We start from the raw sequence: 21,167 nt of genomic DNA, 5'->3' as shown, positions 1-21,167 counted from the left end.
CGGTTTCTCAATGTCTGGAAAACGTACGCTTGATATTGCTAGATCAATACCCTGAGATGATTCGGGAAGCTGTATTAGGGAATCGGGATATCGAACCTAGAGTACATGCTTTTCTCATACCTTTTAAGAAGTTCCTCGAAAGTGGTGGTGAACCGAGCGTAATGCCGCTTGTGAGAACTGGAGATAGGGGAAAGAGGGAGCTTACGAAACTGGGCCTATTTCAATCGGGGAGGATGAGATATAGAGAGGGATGTCGATGCCCGAGGCCTGAGGCTTTGAGGGGGCTGGAGAGGATGTTAGGCTATAGATTATCGGATGATGTTCAGGCGCAATTAGATTAGAGGACGATTTGTGCGTTCCTTAAAAAAAGCGATGGAGGGAAATCAGCGGGGAATATAGGGGTATCGAAGACACGAATGGAATTGTTTGAGCGGCTTCGTCGTAGATAGTTGGCTGGACCTAAGGAGCTTGGATTTGGGCCTACAGTGATATACATAGATTTATTTTTAAGACAATTAAACGTTATTAAATGTATAAAGTGCTGTGTTAAATTTAAAGGTTAATTCCTTATATAAAAGTGCTGCGATTTTCTATAAAACCGTTTAACTTGCTCTGAAACGCTGTACAAAAGCGCGCGGCGTTGAAAACCGTCCATTTGCCAAAATGCGAGGAACACCAAAATCGCTACGTTCAGAAAATCACACCAAATCTCAATGGAACGCCCGAAACTCTTCAAAAGTGCTTTATATAATAGAAAAGAAGCAGATCTAACTCTGGCGAAAATTTTATAATAATAGAACATAATGCGGAATTATGAGAATTTTTGTAATGCGAGCGTTAAAATTGTGCCCGTCCTCGCTTATCGAGTTGGACGGATTTCAATGCCGCGCGCTTTCGTATTGTCCTTAGCTCTCTATCGCTTTAATTGGCCAACTTACCTTAATTTACTCCACATAACTCAGACCCACCAGATTTGCGCGATCTACTGACCGAGCCCTGGCATCACGTGGGACACGTTGAGAACTTATACAAAGGTCTTATTAATGGGGTAACGTATATGGGCTAAATCCTCCGAGTCGCGTTCCTCCCGGGGGATCTCGATCATATAGTAAGGGAACCAAAATAGAATCTTCGCTTCGAAACAAGGAAAGTGCAATCGGGCCTTAAGGGAGCCAAAACAAGCCCCTTTGGACGCTAAAATGGCCTCTTCATGCACACTTAGGGTGGCTCTACTACAGTCCACTATTTCTCACCCTTACTCACCTTAGCTCACCCAGGATTACTGATAAAGCAGCCCTGCTCACCTTTCCAAAAGAAACAGATTTCATTCGAGTTAGGATTCAGGTTAAACAACCAACTGTCATTCTTCTTAAGCACTCTGTACTGCTGTCGGTATCACCACTTTGGGGAAGACCCTGCGATGTGATTCAATGAGTCTTGTAACTTGATTCTATTGCACATACTTCATAATCTTACATTCTAATGTTTTGGTTAAGACTTTCAAGTTCTAGTCCGGCTCATAGACAGCCTCAGAGCTGACACCTCAACGCTTACCGCATTCCAGAAGGATCAAGAGTGAATACGAATCCATCCAGTGCCATTGCCCCATAAACGAATGCAGTCGGTTCAATCCAAGTTCCACATACTGCCGTAAACTTGCTGTCTTTTGCCTGAGTCGCCAAATCCTCGAAAATGGCCTTCAAAACCACCTGCTTGCTTCCATCGGCCGCAGTCACTTGCAAGTCCGTAGGGTACAGTCTAGCGCTGAAGTTTGCGCTTATAGAGCTTGTCAGGAGATAAGTCGATACGGCCATCATGTCCGTTCCATTGCTGATCCAAGACGTTATACCAAGACCAGGTTTAGAGGTGTCTGTAATGAAGGTAACAGAAGAGTTGAGTTCAGAGCTTAAATAGTTTCCAGCGTAGTTCGCCTGCGCTTCTTCCCTAACTGCTTGTTGTAATAGAATTTCCAAGCGTGTCTGCTAACACCCAATTGTTCAAGGCATGGTCACCTGCTATGAGCACGGAAAATCCAATACCGAACTCGGGCAAGAGCGCGAGGAGGGAGCTGTATGAACCAATACTGCTTGCTTTGTTGTATGCGGTGATTAGCTCATATGGTCTGTCTGGGTCCATGATTATTCTTCGAATGCCCCAGGGATATCCGACAGTCTCTCAGAGATCAGACGTTAATGCGGTAGGCTTAAACCATCGTCGGGTTTGGGCTGGGCTGAGAAGTGATGACCGCAGGATGGAGCGTCCAAGCGATGAGATGTCAGCAATGGTTGAGTACATCATTCCAGCACTAAGATTGTCAGCTATTGCACTAGAATCAAACAACCGAGGTACTCACGGGGACTCTTCTCCTAGATTATTGGTCCATCTAGTACTTGAAGCATTTCCGGGTATCACACCAATTGATTCGTTCGGCATCGTATAAAATGTGTGAGCCAAATTCAGTGGTTTGAGCAGCTTGTCTTGAAGGGACGTCTGGTAGTTCCTCCCCGCCATCGTCTCAAGTGCATATGACAATATTTGAAAGGCGACATTTGAGTAAGCCAGGGTCTCTCCAGGGGCGAAAGCTGGGTAGAGATGGGAGAAGCCAGCAAAAAACTCTTCATGGAATCACATCAGCCACTTTCCCAATCTTTTCGTCCGAATTCAGTGTTCATTGCTAGTAAAAGAGGCGATGAAAATTAGAAAATGTTACCTGTCCGATTGCACAGTGGATAAGCACCACACTTTGGAACCTCTGTCTGGGCTAAGGGAGGAAATCCAATCTCGACAGAGACATTTGGCGCGATAGTTTGAGTCAATTCCCCATCAGCGAATCTGGATTTTATGTCAGAACATAATCTGTCATCTTCTTTTCTTTCTTACTGTCTGATGCAATCCCAGCCATGTGACTTGCCAGGTCTCCAATGGTAATATCTTCCTATGCTACCCTTTTAATTGCATTCGCACTGCGATTGTTGAGTAAAGCAGCAAGTTCTGGAACATAGTCGGTTATGGGAGAGTTGAAATGAATATCTCCCGCTTCGACTAAAAAAGTGTATACCGTGAAGATCTTAGTTAAGTTTCCCATCCGGTAGACCGTATCCGCGTCCACCTGGGTGACCCCCGTCGAATTGAAAGTTGCAAGGTTCGGTGCAGTGTAGTAGTGATGAAAGAGAGGCGTGCTTCCGGTATCACTTGTTGAAAATGCTTGAACGGAATACGAGTTTGTGTAGACGCCTGTCGAGTTATCCGCATCTCTTGCCACCAAAACAGCAGTAAGATCTTTCATAGCAGCTTTTATTGTTGCGCTTGTGGAAAGGTTCTGAGGTTTTGGGAAGATTGGGCCCTCCAAGGGGCAATTCGTGACGCCATGAGAAGTAGAAAAGATGCAAGCAAGAAAAAATACAACTCGAAAGAACATCACGAAAGAAATCATCTTCAAAAATATGCAAGATGGAAGGTATGAGAAAATGGGTAAGCCATATCGCAGTTATGTAGAAGATGCCTGCTGCGGAAGGACCGGAAGAGTAGAGCGGATTGTAGATTTCTCTCCATGGCCCGTTGTCCTGACATAGTGAAGATCTGGATATCCATGCTGCTAATCTCGGCTCCACGGGCCTGGCCATAGGAATTTACTTGAGTTTGGCATACAAAGACATTATAAATAGAATACGGGCCGCATATTCAATGGGCTATTCCATCCCCAATATAAAAAAGTATTGAACTCAATCTCGCTTATCTCAGTCGTGCACGCCTTTCCCTTCTGCTATGTACCCAGATACCCTCAAGGCTATACGGAATACTAACCGAACGAGGCCACCAGAATATTTAACTGTGCATAATTTGAATCGTTCCAAATGGGATTTCAGAACATTGGAGCATTTGTTCCATAGATTTGGGTCCTCTCGCAGTACCTGAAAGTCCTCGGCAAAAAGCTTGTCAGATGGAGGTACCGCTTCTCTTCAGCTGTTGCAAAAAAGATTCGTTTTCCCTTTATATGGGACTCTCACTGTGCATAAACATCTCTCTGACTATTTTTGGTACCATAATTCTTCCCGGGCTAACTCTTAGGACGTCACTTCAACAGACTTCGTCACCTCCAGCTAGTATGTTTAAGCGAGTTTATTGGGAGAAATACATACCGATGTGTGATGTCTTTTTGATAAAACATGCGGCCAAAGTGGACAACATGTACTCCGGTGTAGACCAATTTGACAGTTGCCTCTACTGAGGCCATTAGCGGGCTAGCGGACAAATCCGAGAAGCGAAAAGTGATTTTCTGATTTTCTGATTTTCTGATTTTCGCGCCCACCCCCCCCACACCTCACTAAAAAAAAAAAGTACAGCATACACGCCTTATTCTCGACTACTCCTAACCCCCCCTTAGCTTGCGTGGTCCGTAAGGGTCCGTAAGGCAAATCCCATGGATTACGAGGCACATCTCCATCTCCCTCACTCTCTGTATCCTCCGTACTACCTATATTACTCGAATTATCTATATCTCCTTCGTCCCCTTCTCCTCTAGTATCCTCACCCTCCTCTGCTATAACCTCCTTCCCCATTGCCTTCTGACCTTATATCTGTCTTTGTGCTCGCTTTCTATATCTTATAGGCGGTCGAGGCTTTGGTATAAAGGGTTTTGCAGATACGAAGCGAGGCTTTCCAGACTTGGTAGGATTAGCGTTAAGTTAATGGAAAGTATAGACTTTACCATTATTATTATATCTATAATTTATATAAGCGCTATCAAATTCGCCTTCCATAACTATATAGCGTTTAAAAGGGCCCCTTAGTCTTTTCTTATTACTATAAGTAGCACAAGCTTGAGAGGATTTGGTTCCGCGAGTATATGCTAAGCTTGCCTCCAGATTTGCCTTGCCTTTCTCTAATTCCTTTAGCTCCCTGCCCTAGCGTAGCTCTATCTCTCTAACTTTAGCCTTATTATTAATTCGCTTTACTACTTTAGTAGCATTATCGGGTAGTATAAGGAGATTAAAGTATTATTGCGGAGGAGGAAAAGGAGGTCATATACGAGGAGGAGGTCGAGAAGCAAAGGGGTTTATTAGTTAAATATATTAACGGGAGAGGATATTATAAACTAAGTCTGGATTATTAGAGGGCATATCATAAATATTATCTTTTCGCTTATTTATAGCTTTATTACCTTTTCTACCGCTTTTGCCTTTACTAGAGCCATTGCCTAAAGCCATATTTAATATGTCTTTAATAAAGGAGAGCTTTAATAATGGCATTATATATTAGAATCAAAGTTATTTTCGGAAAGAGGTTAAGGTTAAGGTTAAGGCTAAGGTTAAAGCTAGCGTGGCTATGTCTTTATTATTTACTTTTGGGGCATAAAGATATATATTTAATATAATTATTTAAATCCGAATAAATTTATAATAAATAATGCCTGAAAATGGAAATATTAGTACTTAATAGCCCTAGATTAAGTATATTTAAATATTAAAAAAATTATAATTTTAGGTATTATAGTTATAAAGATAAAGATATAAATATTCTTTCTCTTACTAACTCACAAAAGCTAAGGCATACTAATAATAATTAAACTATACTCGACTCGCATGGTTAGCTAATTTACTTTACTAATTATAAATAATTCGAGGTAATTTAAATCTCCTCAAATCTCTATATATAGCTTATTATATAAACTTCTATATCTTTATATTTAGTAATACCATAATTATAATTTTTGAATAAGAAGAATCCCCTTATTCTAGCATATATAATCATATTTATTTCTTATTTTTCGAATATATAATTATTAAATTAGAGAGGCTCAAGAATTCTAAGTAATACTTTCTCCTGAGAAATATATATCCTTAATAAATAGTAAAAGTAAATATGGAATTATATAATAATATAATTATTCCGTACTAGTAACTTTATTTTCTATAAAACTATAACTCTATTCTATCTTTGCTCTAAAACCTCTATCCTTCTTCCATATTTTTTCGACTTTACTATTAATACCAAGAGCTTCTGCCCTCTACTAATACCTTCTCTATTAATACCTTTATTAATACCTTTATTAATACCTTTATTAATACCAAGAGCTAGTATCTAACTACCTTATAATCTTCCTCTCCTTTTTCTCACTTCTCCTCACTCCTTCTCCTTACTCCTCTTTCTTACCCCTCTTCCGAACCCTTCCTCCTTTAATACTTCTTTTATTAATACCAAGAGCTAGTATCTAATTACCTTATAACCTTTCTCTCTTCCTCCGAACTCCTCCAAACCCCTCCTCCGAACCCCTCCTCCTTTAATACTTCTACTAATAATACTAAAAGCTAGTACCTGACTACTACTTCCGGGTTACTTTTATCCAGAACTCCCATACCATAAGTCTTTAACCCACTTGCTCCTTAGAAAGCTAAATTTTAGATTCCTCTTTCCTTTCTCTAATATTTCCTTCTTCCCTTTTCCGATACCTCTTATGCCTTTGGGCCCTTTAGGAGTACCCTCTCTTAAACTTCCAAAAAAGAGGCTAACTCCTATTTAGATCTCTCCGAACTTTAATACCTTCTCCCCTCCTTTAATACTCACAAAAGCCTTCGGGCCACTACTAAATACCCCTATTCTTTATCTTGAAATATATACTAACTTATTCTTATAGGAAATAGCCTTTCTCTCTCTGATCTCGACTTCTTTAATATATATTTCTTGCCTTCGGGCTATTTAGATGTCTTCCCGTTTGCTTTTATAAAATATATACTAACTTACTTTTTAGTTTCCCTTACCTTATCTCTCCTTTAATATTACCGTGTATGTGCCTAGTTAGTACTAGTTCTTATAGCCTATAGTTAGGCTTTCTATTTATTAAATACCTGGGTATTTTGTTTTACTTTTGCTTTATATATTTTATTTTATGTGTTTTACTTTCCTTTTATTATGGGTTAGGACTCAAATAGTATTTATCTTAAGCGCTTGCACTCTCGGGCATATAAGACTCTTATAGATCTTTTAGGATTATAAACTAGCCTACTTTGGTTCGGGGAAGCTTCCTCGAGAGTATTTCAGGAATTATAGTATTTACCGTGACCCCTCCCAAAGATTAATATAGTATGGGTATTTCTGGTTTATTCTCTCTCTATAAAGTAAACCGCTACCCTAAGTCTATATAAAAGTCCTAATTATCCCTTGAGTTAAAGTATAGGTATTCCTTATTCCTATTAAATTAGGTATAAAGGATAGTAGGCGCCTTTAGGCTAGACTATAGTGCTAGTTAAGTACTAAGACTTTTTATACCTATCTCGCAAACTTATAGTTCGAGACATATTATATTTAATAGGGCTTCTATATTTAATTACTTTGCGCTATAGTAAAATATCTTAGTATTATAGTTAGGGAAGTTCTGCTTTATAATCTTGTCTACTACTTATAGATTTTCTAGCTAATAAGTCTTGGCTAATAGCTAAGAAACTTATTAGCTACTTTATCTAAAGCCTCTGGGAGCGGGAAGTTACCTTAATAAAGACTTAGTATTAAAAATAGGTTTAACTAATTAATCTAAACGAGGAGTTTATAGCAAGAGTCTCTATATATGAGTAATTCCATATAATAAACTTAAGTCCCTATCCCTGGTTATATAAGTGAGCCATATAAGAAACTCTTTCTGGCTTATCGGAGTAGTTCCTGTCCCTGGTTATACAAGTCGTGACGTATAATAAACTCAAACTTTTCTTGGATTATTTTTAGAAGAATTAGTAAGCTTTTCTAGATAGACTTATTAAGGCCTTAGTTTTTAAAGGTATTAGTCTAGCCTTCTCACTTCCTCTTTAGGTAATAGTTCGGCTCTCAGGAATCATATATAAATGTCGGAATAAATAAGGAGACATATTATATGCGTTTTCTGGATAGATTAGGATAGAACCTATAGGATTCCCGTAATATTTTTATTAAATCTATGGCACTAGCTAGCAAAGACTTTAATAACCTTAATAAGACTTGAATTACGAGCCCGGCCCTCAGATTTCCCGCTTAATTTAAAGGTTAAGTAGTTCATAATAGGTTACTTATTATGGAACGTATTATACTCTTTTCCTAAAGAGTGCCGGGTACTAGTAATAGTCCGGAAGCCCTAAAGCCCTTAAGACTCTTCGTGAGTTTCGGGCTTTAGGGCTTTTCTATAGCTAGCTAATTATATAGAGTCACGTGACCACGCGGGTCCGGTATTAATATAAAGTAATTAGTAACTTTATATATAGATATAGTATAGTTTTTAGTATAGCTAGTCTAATATATTATATATCTATATATAAATGCCTATAATTTCATTATTATAATATAATATATCCTTAATATAAAAATCCCTTTATAACCCTAGACTTTTAGGAGCCTTCTCTATACTAAAAACAAAGTATATAATACTATTTAGGTATTAAACTTAAAAGGCAAAGAATTATAAAGGCCCTAATAATTACAAGACTTTATAAACTTGGGTGAATTTAAGTATTATAAAAGTATTAAATTTAGTAGCCTAACTTTTAAATTACATAAGAACTAATTAAAGAGCATTACTTTAAAGTATTAATTATAAATTCCAAGTATATATATATTTATAAGGAAATAAGACCTAAAATAGTACTAAGCTAATTATAAGATATAGGAAAAAGCATATTAGATATTAGGCCTATTTTTTCTTAACTACCTTAACCTCGGCGGATATTTATGCGTAATTTATTAGACCTTATATAATGGGTTTGCTTAGGAGAAGTAAGGTTAATTAGCCTAGGGAGTTTAATAATAATAGTTAGACTTCTGTCCGGGGTAATAGGCAAAGTGCTAGTAGTAGCCCGGATACCTTGGGTTTTACCCGTAAAGCTAAAGACATTATACCCGTTAATTCTCTATATCTAATAAGGAAGAGGGGTAGTATATTCATATCTCTAACGTGCCTATTACTATGGAGTAATACTTATATGGTTCATGAGATTAACTATAGTTTCCTTTACTAGAAAAGAGAATAGTAAAATTAAAGGAGGATCTAATAGCCTATTACTATTATTATTATTATTATTATTAGGATTAGCTTTGGTAATACTTTTAGTAATACTTTCTATATTATCTTGCGGCTCCCAGAGGTCGGTAAGTAAAGAAGAATCCTGGCACGTATAAGTTAATTAAACCTAAAAATAAAAAAGGGTCTATAGAAGAAATAAAGAATAAGAGCCAGAATTAAAGGAGAGGATTATATATATGCCTTTATTTGCCTACTAGTTTATTAGATCCCTCCTTACTCTTAAAGTCTCATGCCTATACTAGCGGGTAATACTTTCCTGGGCTCTCTGGGCCTCCTTAGTCTATTATTTAATTTCCTCAAGTTACTATGCTTTCTGAGCATTTTCTAGTTCTTTACGAGTAACTTTAAGATAGAGATCTTTATATAAAGTCTCCTTCTGAGTATTTTCTAGCTTTTTACAAGTAATTTCAAGACAAATATCTTTATATAGAGTCTTATCCTGGTATAAAACAAGGAAAATTATCCAGATACTCTTAGGGCCTAGATATATGCCATAGCGGGAAAGATTAAAGATAGTTTAAATAGAACCTGGCAAGATTATAAGTTCCTGGGCTCTTTTACTATTAGAACTAGTATAAAATACTAGTTTATTCGCATTATTAATAAATTAATAATAGCGGGTAAGTCCGCTAATATAGAGAGAGAAGTAAGGGAATAGCTACTAAGAAACTATATTAGAAAGAGTAGAAAAGACTTAATTATTTATTTTAAATTAAAAGCTACCTATTAAAAAATATCTATTAGAATTCGTATAGAGAATCTAGTAAAAGAAATAGGAGAAAACTTATTACTGACTTCTTTAGAAAATTAGATAGTTCTTTACTTAGCTCTCTAATTCTTTATATTATTAAATGCCTACTTACGGAGAACTAGCTATAAAACCACGGTCTGTAATTCCATAAGACTAGATCCGGCCACATTTTGATTCATGAGACCTTAAAGGGCTCCAGGTAGCCTATTACTAGTATGAGAAGCTATGGCCTAGGCAGTGGCCTAAGTAACTCTCGTATTTATAGCCCGTTAAGCTTGTGTAGTAGTATAAGTATTACTAGAAAAGTAGTTAGGTCAAGTAATATGGCTCGTAGTAAAAGGGAATACGGAAGGGAGTAGTTATGGGGCCATTAGAGCAGGAGGAGCCTGGGATGGAGCAGAACTAGTACCTAGTAGCTATATAGTAATAGTAACTAGAGAAATAAGTATAATAGATATTCCTAGAAGAAAAGATACGGGATAAGAATACTAAGAAGAGCTAGGGATCTAAAGTATTCCAGGTATAAAGAGGGAGGCAGATGCGGACGGAATTCCAGAGCCATGAGGTTCAAGTCTACTAGTATTATTACTCTAGACAAGTAAAGCGGCGGCCTCTATATTATATTTATTATTAGTAGATTAATAGAACTCGTAATATTAGATATTACCATGCCAGTATTCGGCTACGGGGCATATAGTATTAGGGCAGGTTTTAAGAAATAGTAGTGCTATTTTGAAAGATAAGAATTTAAGGATATAGAATATTCATATAATAGATAAACTTAATAATTCTATTAATACTACTCTTAAAAGTAAGAAGGGGGTTTCAAAAATAATATATTTAATAATAAATAATACCTATCTTAATATACCTAGTTACTTTATAACCGGCTCGTTTAATTACCCCATATTATTAGGAGTATTACTAATAAAGGGCTATTTCTGGGTAAAGTCCTGGACTATTAGGAACTATACGGGTATCCTTCTGGCCTATATATTATTTATATACTCTGTATTTATTAGGACAACTTGCTTGAGGATCCCATTCCGCGTAATAGCGATATTATATCTACTAGTTAGCTTCTCGGACTCTCCTAATATTAGTAGCTGCCCTAAGGCTATATGTGCCCGGACTATATATTAGAGCTAGTAGTAAGCTTAAACATGTAATTAGTTACCGTTTCTATTAGTATCTCCCATATAAATATTAGCTATATTTATATTATAAGACATGAGCTTCTAATAGTACTACTCTAGTATTTCTCTCGGCAGAAACTTATTAATATCTATATTAGTATGTGAGTAAACTATCCGTGTAAAGCTATGCGAGGTCATATTACTTACCCTAAACTAAGTAATTATTAAGGATTATATTATAAAGCTCTATATCTATAGGGCAATCCCAGTACTATGCCTTGCCTGGGGGCCTCGTATATAGTCTAAATAGCTTGCCGGCTACCATATTAGGCCTAGATCTATCTTTTCTAATCCTATAAATATTTCACAAGTCCGCGAACCTATATATCTCGTTTTGGATCCGCTATATATAAAGTACTAGTAAAGTAATCCGGTCCCATAGGTATTAGTAATTATAATCCTCGGTATGGGCTAGTTCCTAAAAGTAATTCTATATATACTAATCAGAATTAGTTATATAATCCGGCACTATAATACTAGACCTAATAGCCTTAATAAAAAGCGGTGTAATTATTAGTACCTAATACTCCCTCCTAATAATAGAAAGAATAAGGGGCAGATATAAGGAAACGGAATTGCTCACGCGCTACTAGTATAGCTAGCTCTTCTAAAGCTCCTGCTACCAGGATTTAACCCGCTAATTCTCGGTGCTTTTCCCAGAAATAAAGCAGTTCTTCACGCGCACAATTAATAAATCAGCTATTCGCGAGAATGCAAAGTATGCTTTAGTAATAAGGGGGAGTTTAGAGCCTCGATTAGCCCTAAAGAAATAAGGGCAGTAGCTCATTTAAGCACAAATCTGAAGATACTACTATATAACCGAATAGGTAGTCTAATTAGAGATTCTAATATATACCCAGATAATATTACGTAAATAAGTATTAATATAAGCGTATATCTTAATCCCAAATAGTAATAGCTTATCGTGTCTATTAATTAACTAAATCTAGTCCGGCCCAGGCATAATATATTCTCCTTTCTTGGACTATATCCGTTATATTTATAGTATAATTGCCTCGGGATCTAGGAATTATAATATCACATATAAGCTCTCCCTATAGATAATAAAATACGTTAGTAAATAAGGCCCTAACCTTCCAAGCTAGGGCAAAATAGTAAAGTATAGAAAGACTAACCGGGTTACTAGTAAACCTTATTAACGGAAGTACGCGTGCAAATGCCGCCGTTCATAACCTGTAACCCGCCTATTATTTAGCTTACTCTATAGTATTATAAATAGTTACTCGTCCGCCACTTGCCTGTCTATTATAGTCATATGGCAAATAAGACCAAGCTTCTTGCGTATGCGGATAACTCTAGTAATTAAAGCTATATAACCGTAATCCTCAAGATTCTCAAGTATTTCCTTATCTATATTTCCCAGATAATACAGGATTATAATTTGCGCGCGAAGGAAAGGCGTATTTACTATTTAAGTACGTGTTTGGATATTCTATTCTTATAGTCGCCGTCGGACCATACGCGGATTGACTAAGATTCCATATAAATCTTTTAATCTATTCGCAATTTCTTCTTAATTAATATTCGTATAAGCCTATTTAGTAATAGCTTCGCGATATGGTAATAGATTTATTAAAAGTCGTGGCATTATTTTAATAAAATCCACCAAGTTATTTTAATAGGGGTTAAGTTCAGGGCACGCTTTACTATCGCGACGTACTTTCTAGTAACGTGAGCGCTAAAAAACTCGAGTAACGTTACCCCCACGTGATTTTGTTAATTAATTACCAAAAAAAAGTAATTAGCCGGCTTCTCAGTTATTTTAATAGTTTAATTTTCTTATTTCTAACCTCGGGAATATTAAGGAAGTCATTAGACCCTGTTAATAGCGTTATCCTAGAAGGGCTTATAGCCTGTGGTTACCTGACTATAGTAATTTGTAATAAATACTCAATTTTATATTATACTACCCGGCCTAATTTTGGCACGATTTCACGCGGTAGTATGGGCTCTTACTTCGTTAATTAGACAAGCAAGCAGCCTTACTATTATTGCGTTATCCAAGCCGAAAGTCACGTGTGGGTGCTATACCCCTAATTAGGAATTCTGCCTTGGGGAGGAGGGGGGGGGGGGGGGGGGGGGGGGGGGGGGGTGTGCGGGGCGCCAGTGCGAAAATCAGAAAATCAGAAAATCACTTTTCGCTTCTCGGATTTGTCCGCTAGCTAGCTGTGGGCCTCAGTAGCCTCATCGCTGAGACGGCCATCGCCCTTCCTCCAGCAGTAACGATCGAGCCGTCCTGCAGCAGTTCCGTTCCAGCATGGAAGAAGTTGGGGGTAGATGGTGCTTCTGCGTAGATTGTAAGCATGGATGCCAATAAATAGTTTGAGGGCATGCTTGTACTTGGTGTAGGGGAGCCTAGTTCGATTACATCGCCCTTTGGGGAAGCTCGAGGGTACCCTCATGCTGAAGTAATCACAACAGCAAAGAACTTGTCGTGCATCTCGACTTTTGTTTCGTGCAGGCGCCTTTCTACACAAGCTACCACGATCTCGGCAAGATCACTCTTCAAGAGAGGAAGTAAGGTTTGGGCTCCTGGATCACCGAAACGGGCATTATACCCCAACGCCTTCGAACTAGTTTCTGTGAGCATGATGCCCGTGAAGATCTTGCCAACAAACGGGATGCTTATTCACATTTCAGCAATTACCAAAGAGTTCAAGTACCACAGCTAGCTTCACCTTCTTTCCGCATCCCCTCAAAGGTCGGCCTGAGAATCGTCTCCTCGATCTCCCGAATCACTCCAGAAGTTGCAATCTTCGTCGGAGCGTAGCAGCCTATCTCACCAGTATTCGGTCCCAAACCGCCATCGGAAATCCGCTTGTGGTCTTGTGCAGGAGGCATCGACTTGAAAGCTACTCCATCACTGAAACTGAGAATGCTCAACCCATTGCCTTCCACCTCACCAAGCTCGATGTCCTCGACACATTTGAAACAATCAAAGCTGCTACTAGCTACGAGATAGACGGCCGTGAACTGGAATCTTTTCCTGCCAGTCTGGGAAGCTCTCAAAAGTCACCGTCAGATACATGACACTGCCAGATTGGCAGAAATCAATCAAAGGAGTCAATAACTACCACGAATTGCTGCTTGAGCGCAAGAACTATGTGGAATTCTTTGAAAGTGCAGTGGGTGTTAAGATTGCGTGGATTGGAACGGGACCTGACAGAAAAGATATGATCTCGAGGTGACTTCTAAGAACACACAAAAGAGTTTATGCAACAAGATACAGACACTTCTGTGCAATATAGAACATATACAGCAATTATACGTTGTGATAATTTTCTTTCCAAGGAGAGTTGATGTGAAGAGTTGAGGCGATGTCCAAGCCCCACATCAAGCAACCTCGGCTCACCTCATCTCCAAAACGCGACATCTCGCAACATCCTTCCTCACACCATCCGACCTCACCATGCCAATAAAAATTCTCATCGTCGGCGCCGGCGCAGTAGGAGCCTTCTACGCCTCGCGCCTGGCCCTCGTCCCCTCAACCCAAGTCTCTGTAATCTGCCGATCAAACTACACCGTCGTCCACGCAAACGGATTCTCCATCTCCTCCCCAAAATACGGATCCTACACCTTCACACCTCACCATACGTTCGCAAACCCGCGGCAAGCTATCGACTCGAAGATAAAATGGGACTATATTGTTGTGAGCACGAAGGCGCTGCCGGATGTGAGTGATGATTCGGAGATCTTGGAGGGCTTGGTTGGGGACGGGACCTCGATCGTCCTGGTACAGAATGGCCTTGGTGTTGAAGAGCCGTACTTGAAGCGCTTCCCCTCAGCTATAATACTGAGTGCTGTCACAATCGTCTCCGCGGCGCAGACGGAGCCTGGTATTATTAAGCACAATCGTTGGACACGCATTAGTGTTGGACCATACCTCCCCGGATCCACGAGCTGGGCAGCCATTGAGAGCAACAAGAGGTTCGTGCAACTTCTACAGGCAGGAGAGATCGAGGATGCAGAGGAGTACTCGCATTCGAAGCTACAGATGGTGCGGTGGCATAAGATTGCTATCAACGCCTCGATGAATCCATCTGCTGTCTTGTCTAATGGGACTACAAATAATGCCATGGTTCTGGATCCGGAGTTATATATACATTTGAAGGCGGTAATGGATGAAGTTTTGAGTACGGCACCAAAGGTTCTGGGCACGCCCTTGCCGAAGGAGTTCGCAACCAGTGAAGCGATCCTAGCCAGCACGCAGAAGAATACGAGTGGTAGTAAGCCCAGTATGCTACTTGACTGGGAAAATGGAAAGCGGATGGAGCTTGAGGTTATACTGGGCAACCCAATTCGCATTGCGAGAGAAAAGGGACTGGAAATGCCGAGGCTACAAACGTTATATGCGCTCTTGAGGAAAGCTCAAGAGAATCGAGACCAAGCGAAAAGCCAAAGCCATCTTTGATTAGATATATACCCGACGACGAAGAACTCGCTGCGCTCACCGACAATCTCTTCATCTTCGTTTCTCCTTTATAATGTCCCAGTCACGGCAGTCCAAGACAAGCATATATCCCGGCGCATGTGACATGATTGTGCCCTGCAAATCAGCTTTCATGACAGCTTCCTGTGGTGTTACGCCGCAGCCCCAGAAGACAGGTACTTCAGAATCACTTCCTGCGTGCGCGCCAAGTGGCTGTCCGCTCAGAGTCAAAGGTGGAGAGCCCCAATCTGGAATATCGATGTCTTTGATCCCCAGCCTCTCTGCAGCATCCCATCCCCAAGCAATCGGCTCCCCGTGGGTAGCTATATATGGTCTGGTTATATCCCGAACGGCTTCGATTTCGGTGCTCTTATACGGTCTCATCGAAACGACATAACTGCTCGAAGTGAACACGCCTGCTGGACAGAGAGGAATATTGGTTCTGTACATTGGAACTGTCCGATCCAGTCGCGAGTGTCGTGGTTCCAGCCCCGCTTTAGCAAGAGCCGACTCGAAGCTGAATGAGCAGCCAATGAGGAACGCAACATGATCTTCCGTCCACTCTGCAACAATATCCGCACACTCAGACTCTGCCAGCTTACTGTCTTTATAAACCATGTATTTTGGAGCGTCTTGTCGAATGTCGACCCCTGAGATAAGCCCCTCCCCTGAAAGTCCATCAATCCACGACCTGACTTCATCGAACTTTCCAACCGCTGCTGATTCTGCTATCAGAGGGCAAGGAACTGGATTTCGGGCGCAGAGGATACGGAAGTCGGCTGCATAGCGCGACGGGAGGATGATGAGATTGGCTTGGAGATAGGTTGGAGCGAGGCCTGAAGTAGTTGTGGTATGGGTGCCATTGCGGGCAGCCTTACGAACGGCGGCTCCGGTCTTGAGGCTGAGAAGTCGATGTGATGCCTCGGCCTGGGCAGAGGTAACGGTGCAGACTTCTGAAATCATCTGGACAGCTATATTGTTTACTAAAACATTCGTTTTGTTGGGAAACGAGATAAAGAGGTTGAAATAGAGAGTAAAAGAAACTTCGTGCAGAGTTCGACTTGAGCCACTCTGATAACTCAGCCTCGGGGGCAGTCTTAGTTACACGGACTTGCACCTCCGATCAGTGGGGATGATCTTTAGCTTTCTGTGACGTTTGTTTGGCTAAAGCACGGAGGGGACTGCTCCTCCCTTGCCCCTTCCAGAAGAATAGAAGTGGCGGGTATCTTCACCTTGGAAGGAAGCGCCGACAAACATGTTTCTCTCGATGTCGCTTTTTGCGTTTGAACGTCACGCTGCCTGTCCCTGCGTCTCCAACAAAGTGTCCACGTAACCACACACACGACGAAACCGGATTCAACACATCTTAGCCTAGGGAAGGGGATGGGGTTGGGCATGCGGAACGTTGCGGGATAACGCAAACCGGAATTTGCCCATCATCCAGGACACTGGTTCATGGATGCAGAGGTTGCGGCAGCGAAGAAGCACATGCACGCAAGCACACCCAAATCGAACGGATACCGAACATATTTATCAGCGTCGTCTGAACTTGGGCGTACAGTATTAATAAATTTCTCGGAAATCTACAGTAAAGCAAGTGCGGAAGCTGCATGGAAGCACTTCATCTGTGGTCGCATTGCCAGATTACAGCTGGAGCCCCTAAAAGCCCCTTACTCTGCCCTGCTGGCTAGGGTCGAGCAGGCAAGCGCACATAATTGGCCTAGCTCGTGCTTTAGCTCCCCAATTTACCAAACCCGCAAGTCTAACGACTCGAGATTCGGTCAGACTCAGGTTTACAGGATAAAAATTCCCTCGAAAGCACATCTCCCTCCAGCCGCTGCCGCGTATGTAATCTTACCTATGCCATCAGCGTTCCATACCTTCAAATTGGTTCCAATGGCACCCACGATTACTCGACAGCCGGCACCCATCCTTCCCCCTTCAACTCCCTCGAACAGCGCACGAACTCTGGCTCAGCAGACACCAAGCAGTCAACAGCACGATACCGCCAACTCCACACCGACCACCGAAGCGCGTATGAATCCTCCACCTGTTCCCCGGTCTCTCATGACACCGGCGCGCGAGATGCGTGAAAGCTCAGTGCTTTCGTCTGCGGGCAACAGCGCGCGCAAACCGCGCCAGAACCTCGATGAACGCGATCATATCCTCATGGTCAAGCACTGCTACGAGCAACGGGACAATTTCAAAGAGGGCACCAAAGCGCAGTTCTGGTCAGGCGTGAATGCTGCTTTCCAGGCAGACACGGGCAAGATCTTAGCGCAGATGAGCGCCACGGTTGGACGGTTAGTAGAGACAAGGCGAAGACAAATAGCAGATTGGGAGAATGGAGTCATTCCTCAAAAGCCAGGTGGCGAGCTGAATGAGAGGATCGATGAATGGATCGAGTTCTTGCGGACCGAGGATGGAGAAGCAGAGGCTGAGAGGATGCGACAAGTTGAGGCCAGGAGAAAGGTCGAGGAGGCTAGGAAAGAAGCTAGGAGACAAGCAATTGCTGCAGAAACTCAGATGGCCGCTCAAAATCCTCCTCCACAGCAAAGACTATACCCTGGTCCGCAACCCCCGCCACCGCAGGAAGTTCAGCAAGGACAGGCACCAACAGCACCCCAGCAACTGCAGCACCCATATCAGCAATCCCCAGGGGGCGAAATGGTTGTTGCCCAAGAAGAACAGGATATGAATGGTTATCGACCAAACAAGAGGAGACGTCATAATGAGAGAGCGCTCACGCGGGAGTTACAACAGCAGATTGAGCAACAACAATGGGCCGCACAACAATACGCACTAGAACACCCACCAGAGCCTCCAAGGCGAGTTGTAGTTGAAGGACAACTGACGAAAGAAGACTGGCGTGAGATTATGGGCAACGATGCACGACTACGGACATTAGAGACGAAAGTTGAGAAGATTGAGTTGATCGTTTCGCAGAACAACAAGCTTCTGCTACAACTGGTTGCGAACCAGAGCAAGGACAGAGATCGAAATGTAGAGGAGGAAAGAGTGCCGGTTCATCTTGACGCTGAGTTTGAGCGGGATTACCTGTGAGCCAGCAGCCCTCTAGTCCCGACTCCATACTGAGATTTTCTGAGGTCTGGGCGCTACTCGAAGACGCCATTACCTATTCCTTGATTCAGCAATGTCCCCGAAAAGTTTGCAGCAGGTTCAGAAAAGAGTGAGAGTCAGCTTTGCGAAAAAACGAAGAGTTTCACAAATCCCGAATCGGAACCCGGATGACATTTTGGCGTCGTGCCGTGTTCCACGGCTATCCTTCTCTTCGAACTTGAGCCGCCTTGCACATACTAATTTGCGTCCGCCCTTCGCTTCATATTCGTTGTACGTCACCTTCTCAAGTATAAAACGCCAAACATAGCTTTAATCCTCATCGCAGTTCTTACTTCAACCATTTCCTCTTCGTGTTCAAACTTTCACAGCAGCAATGGCAGGCATTAGGGCAAGTGAGATATAAGATCCAGGTGTATGGTGTTAGAAGGGAGGGGCTTTGTAATAATACGGTCTAGTACATACACGTATTGGGCTTCGGCCTCCAACAATTGAGCATAATTTCCTGGCTTCGTGACCTAGACATATCTATACTTCAGTCCCATGCAGTTGACTCTTTTCCCCTGAACTCGCCTGCACTATCATCCTATATAGCACTTCACCCATGTGAACTACCAGACACCTCACCACGGAAGCAAATAACAACCCGCAAGTAAAAATCCCTTCTTACCTGCCACTCAACAAACACTTCCCCCTTAAATATGATATCTAAAATCCACCTCTCCATCACCCGTCCTCACCCTCCTCTTGTCCTCCACCTCCCCCCTCATAATCCTCTCCTTCACCGCATTCTCCCTCCTCACATACCAAATCTTGCCTACTATCAAGCACTGGCTCAGACACAGCGCCCCAAGACTAAAGCTATTTCCCAACTTATACGGCGCCGCTCTATAAATCTGGCCCGCTACAGCGCCGGCAGTGTTGCCCATCGTCTGCTGGAGCCCGATGGCAGTCGCGCGACGGTAATGCGGCGCGACGTTCACATTGAGCCAGGTGAGGTTTATGCCGGGCCCAACATAGACGGCTACGGCACAAAGGTAGGTTGCGAAATATTTGACTCCTGAGAGAAGATTAGAGGGAGAGAGATGGGGAAGGAAGTGTGGGGGTGGGCGAACCGTTCTGCTTGACGGTCAGGAGTAGGACGTAGCCGATTATGCCGAATATATTGGCGAACATTACGATCTGTGATTTTCCTAAGTTTTGGGATAGGGATGTGGAGGAAAATGCAGGTTGGACTTACTGGTCCGCGGATCTCGTATCGGTCTGAGATCCAGGCTAAGATTAGGAAGATTATTGCTCCCCAGAGATACACGGGTATTGTTAGGCTTCAAAAAATTAGCAAGATGTTTCTTTGGGGGGAAGAGAGCCGGGAGAGAGCCGGGAGCATGTCTCATGTTCCCGACCAGTAAAATAGGGAGTTCAGGGTATGGAGCAAAGAAATAGGTTGGTTACTAGTTGCTTTGCAAGGTATTATAATTCATTGCCTTCAAGATCGAAGGCAGGAAGGTGCTGAAGCCGTAAAGGAGGATATCTTGCATGAACTGGATGAGGCCGCTGAGGTAGAGTTTTGGATCTCGAAGCTCGATCCTTATTTCTTCCCAAGAGAACTTCTCGGAACCTGGATTTCACCTGTAAGCATAGTTTCAAAATTCAGAAGCGGGGTTGTTTACCAAGGTATTTCTGTCTCTGGCCATTGCGACACCTCATCATCTCTCGTTCCTCGGTGTTGAGAAACCATGCATTCGTGGGGTCATTTGGGAGACCAAAAAACACGATTACAGCTACCAGGATACTGAAGCATCCTTCAATGATGTAGACCCATCTATTCATATTAGTCAAAGCACACAAAGACAAGGTCTAAGACTCACCTCCACCCAGCCTTCCCCGAGACACCGTCCATTTGCAGGAGAGCATAAGCCAGAAGTCCACCAAAGGCCCCTGAAAGAGCAGCACAGCTGAACAAATAAGCCACTCTCTTCGCCTGTTCCTCTCGGCGATACACCATCGTCAAATACAGATTCAAGCACGGAAACAATCCAGCCTCACAAGCTCCCAGGATCAATCTGGTGGTGTAAAGACCGCCGACATTAGTGATAAATCCAGTGAAAATCGTGGTGAGTGACCAGACAGCACAAAGCGTCGTCAAAATTACTCGTGGCGTGACTTTCTTCATTAGGATCGCTGCAGGCGATTCGAAGACAACGTAAGTGGCATAGAAGATCGATACAGCGGTCGAGAACTGCGAGTTTGTTGCGTGGATATCGGTTAGGATACCAGCGACTTTCACATTGCCTAGATTGAGGTCAAAAAAGGAGTTAAGTGGAGTGGTGGAGCACACAAACCGATGTTAGAGCGATCGAGGAAGCAGGAGAGGTAGACCAGCATGATAACTGGGGTGAAGGCCAGGTCGAGTTTCGCCAATAACTTGACCTCTTTGACAGGGTCGACGTAGAACTCCTCATCTGTCTCGCTTGATAAGTTATTTTCAAGTCCAGATGTAGATTTCTCGGCATTGTCAAGACTGTCGGTTTTGGTGGCTGCCATCTCGATTTGTGGGTTTTCGATAACTTCTTGTTGGTATTCTCCTGACGAACCTCGAATTTCTGAGCGGATGATTGCTGTCTTATCGAATAAAGCAGAAGGCAACCAGCT

The 21,167-nt window shown here is 42.1% G+C and overlaps 6 protein-coding genes across 6 annotated transcripts; 2 read left to right on the top strand and 4 right to left on the bottom strand.

Annotated features, from left to right (window-relative positions):
- Nucleotides 1-1,550: 1,550 nt before the first annotated feature.
- On the bottom strand, nt 1,551-3,418 carry K444DRAFT_641250 (beta-lactamase/transpeptidase-like protein; the record flags this gene model as incomplete). Its single annotated transcript, XM_024884605.1, has 7 exons — nt 1,551-1,944; nt 1,988-2,143; nt 2,189-2,318; nt 2,391-2,582; nt 2,711-2,761; nt 2,881-2,931; nt 2,965-3,418. The coding sequence occupies 7 exons, from the start codon at nt 3,416-3,418 to the stop codon at nt 1,551-1,553; spliced, it is 1,428 nt and encodes a 475-aa protein (XP_024740656.1).
- Nucleotides 3,419-13,236: 9,818 nt separating this feature from the next.
- K444DRAFT_609554 (phosphoribosylglycinamide synthetase) lies at nt 13,237-14,259 on the bottom strand. Its single transcript, XM_024879597.1, has 2 exons — nt 13,649-14,259; nt 13,237-13,590 (listed from the first exon to the last, which is right to left on the bottom strand). The coding sequence occupies exon 1, from the start codon at nt 13,847-13,849 to the stop codon at nt 13,664-13,666; it is 186 nt and encodes a 61-aa protein (XP_024740655.1). The 5' UTR covers nt 13,850-14,259; the 3' UTR covers nt 13,237-13,590; nt 13,649-13,663.
- A 158-nt stretch (nt 14,260-14,417) lies between these two features.
- K444DRAFT_641249 (2-dehydropantoate 2-reductase) lies at nt 14,418-15,419 on the top strand (the record flags this gene model as incomplete). Its single annotated transcript, XM_024884604.1, has 1 exon — nt 14,418-15,419. One exon carries the CDS (start codon nt 14,418-14,420, stop codon nt 15,417-15,419), a length of 1,002 nt encoding a protein of 333 aa, XP_024740654.1.
- Nucleotides 15,420-15,470: 51 nt separating this feature from the next.
- K444DRAFT_641248 (DUF1445-domain-containing protein) lies at nt 15,471-16,834 on the bottom strand (the record flags this gene model as incomplete). Its single annotated transcript, XM_024884603.1, has 2 exons — nt 15,471-16,324; nt 16,693-16,834. 2 exons carry the CDS (start codon nt 16,832-16,834, stop codon nt 15,471-15,473), a joined length of 996 nt encoding a protein of 331 aa, XP_024740653.1.
- A 396-nt stretch (nt 16,835-17,230) lies between these two features.
- On the top strand, nt 17,231-18,788 carry K444DRAFT_609551 (uncharacterized protein). Its single transcript, XM_024879596.1, has 2 exons — nt 17,231-18,496; nt 18,545-18,788. The coding sequence occupies exons 1-2, from the start codon at nt 17,334-17,336 to the stop codon at nt 18,582-18,584; spliced, it is 1,203 nt and encodes a 400-aa protein (XP_024740652.1). The 5' UTR covers nt 17,231-17,333; the 3' UTR covers nt 18,585-18,788.
- A 422-nt stretch (nt 18,789-19,210) lies between these two features.
- Nucleotides 19,211-21,059, bottom strand: K444DRAFT_522180 (high-affinity nicotinic acid transporter-like protein; the record flags this gene model as incomplete). Its single annotated transcript, XM_024874186.1, has 7 exons — nt 19,211-19,575; nt 19,631-19,697; nt 19,756-19,840; nt 19,968-20,133; nt 20,186-20,337; nt 20,384-20,807; nt 20,858-21,059. 7 exons carry the CDS (start codon nt 21,057-21,059, stop codon nt 19,211-19,213), a joined length of 1,461 nt encoding a protein of 486 aa, XP_024740651.1.
- Nucleotides 21,060-21,167: the final 108 nt, after the last annotated feature.

The sequence above is a fragment of the Hyaloscypha bicolor genome, assembly GCF_002865645.1.
Source record: "Hyaloscypha bicolor E unplaced genomic scaffold K444scaffold_49, whole genome shotgun sequence".
Classification (NCBI taxonomy): domain Eukaryota; kingdom Fungi; phylum Ascomycota; class Leotiomycetes; order Helotiales; family Hyaloscyphaceae; genus Hyaloscypha; species Hyaloscypha bicolor.
Note: the sequence above shows the minus strand (reverse complement) of the source record. Positions and strands in the feature narration are given on the sequence as shown.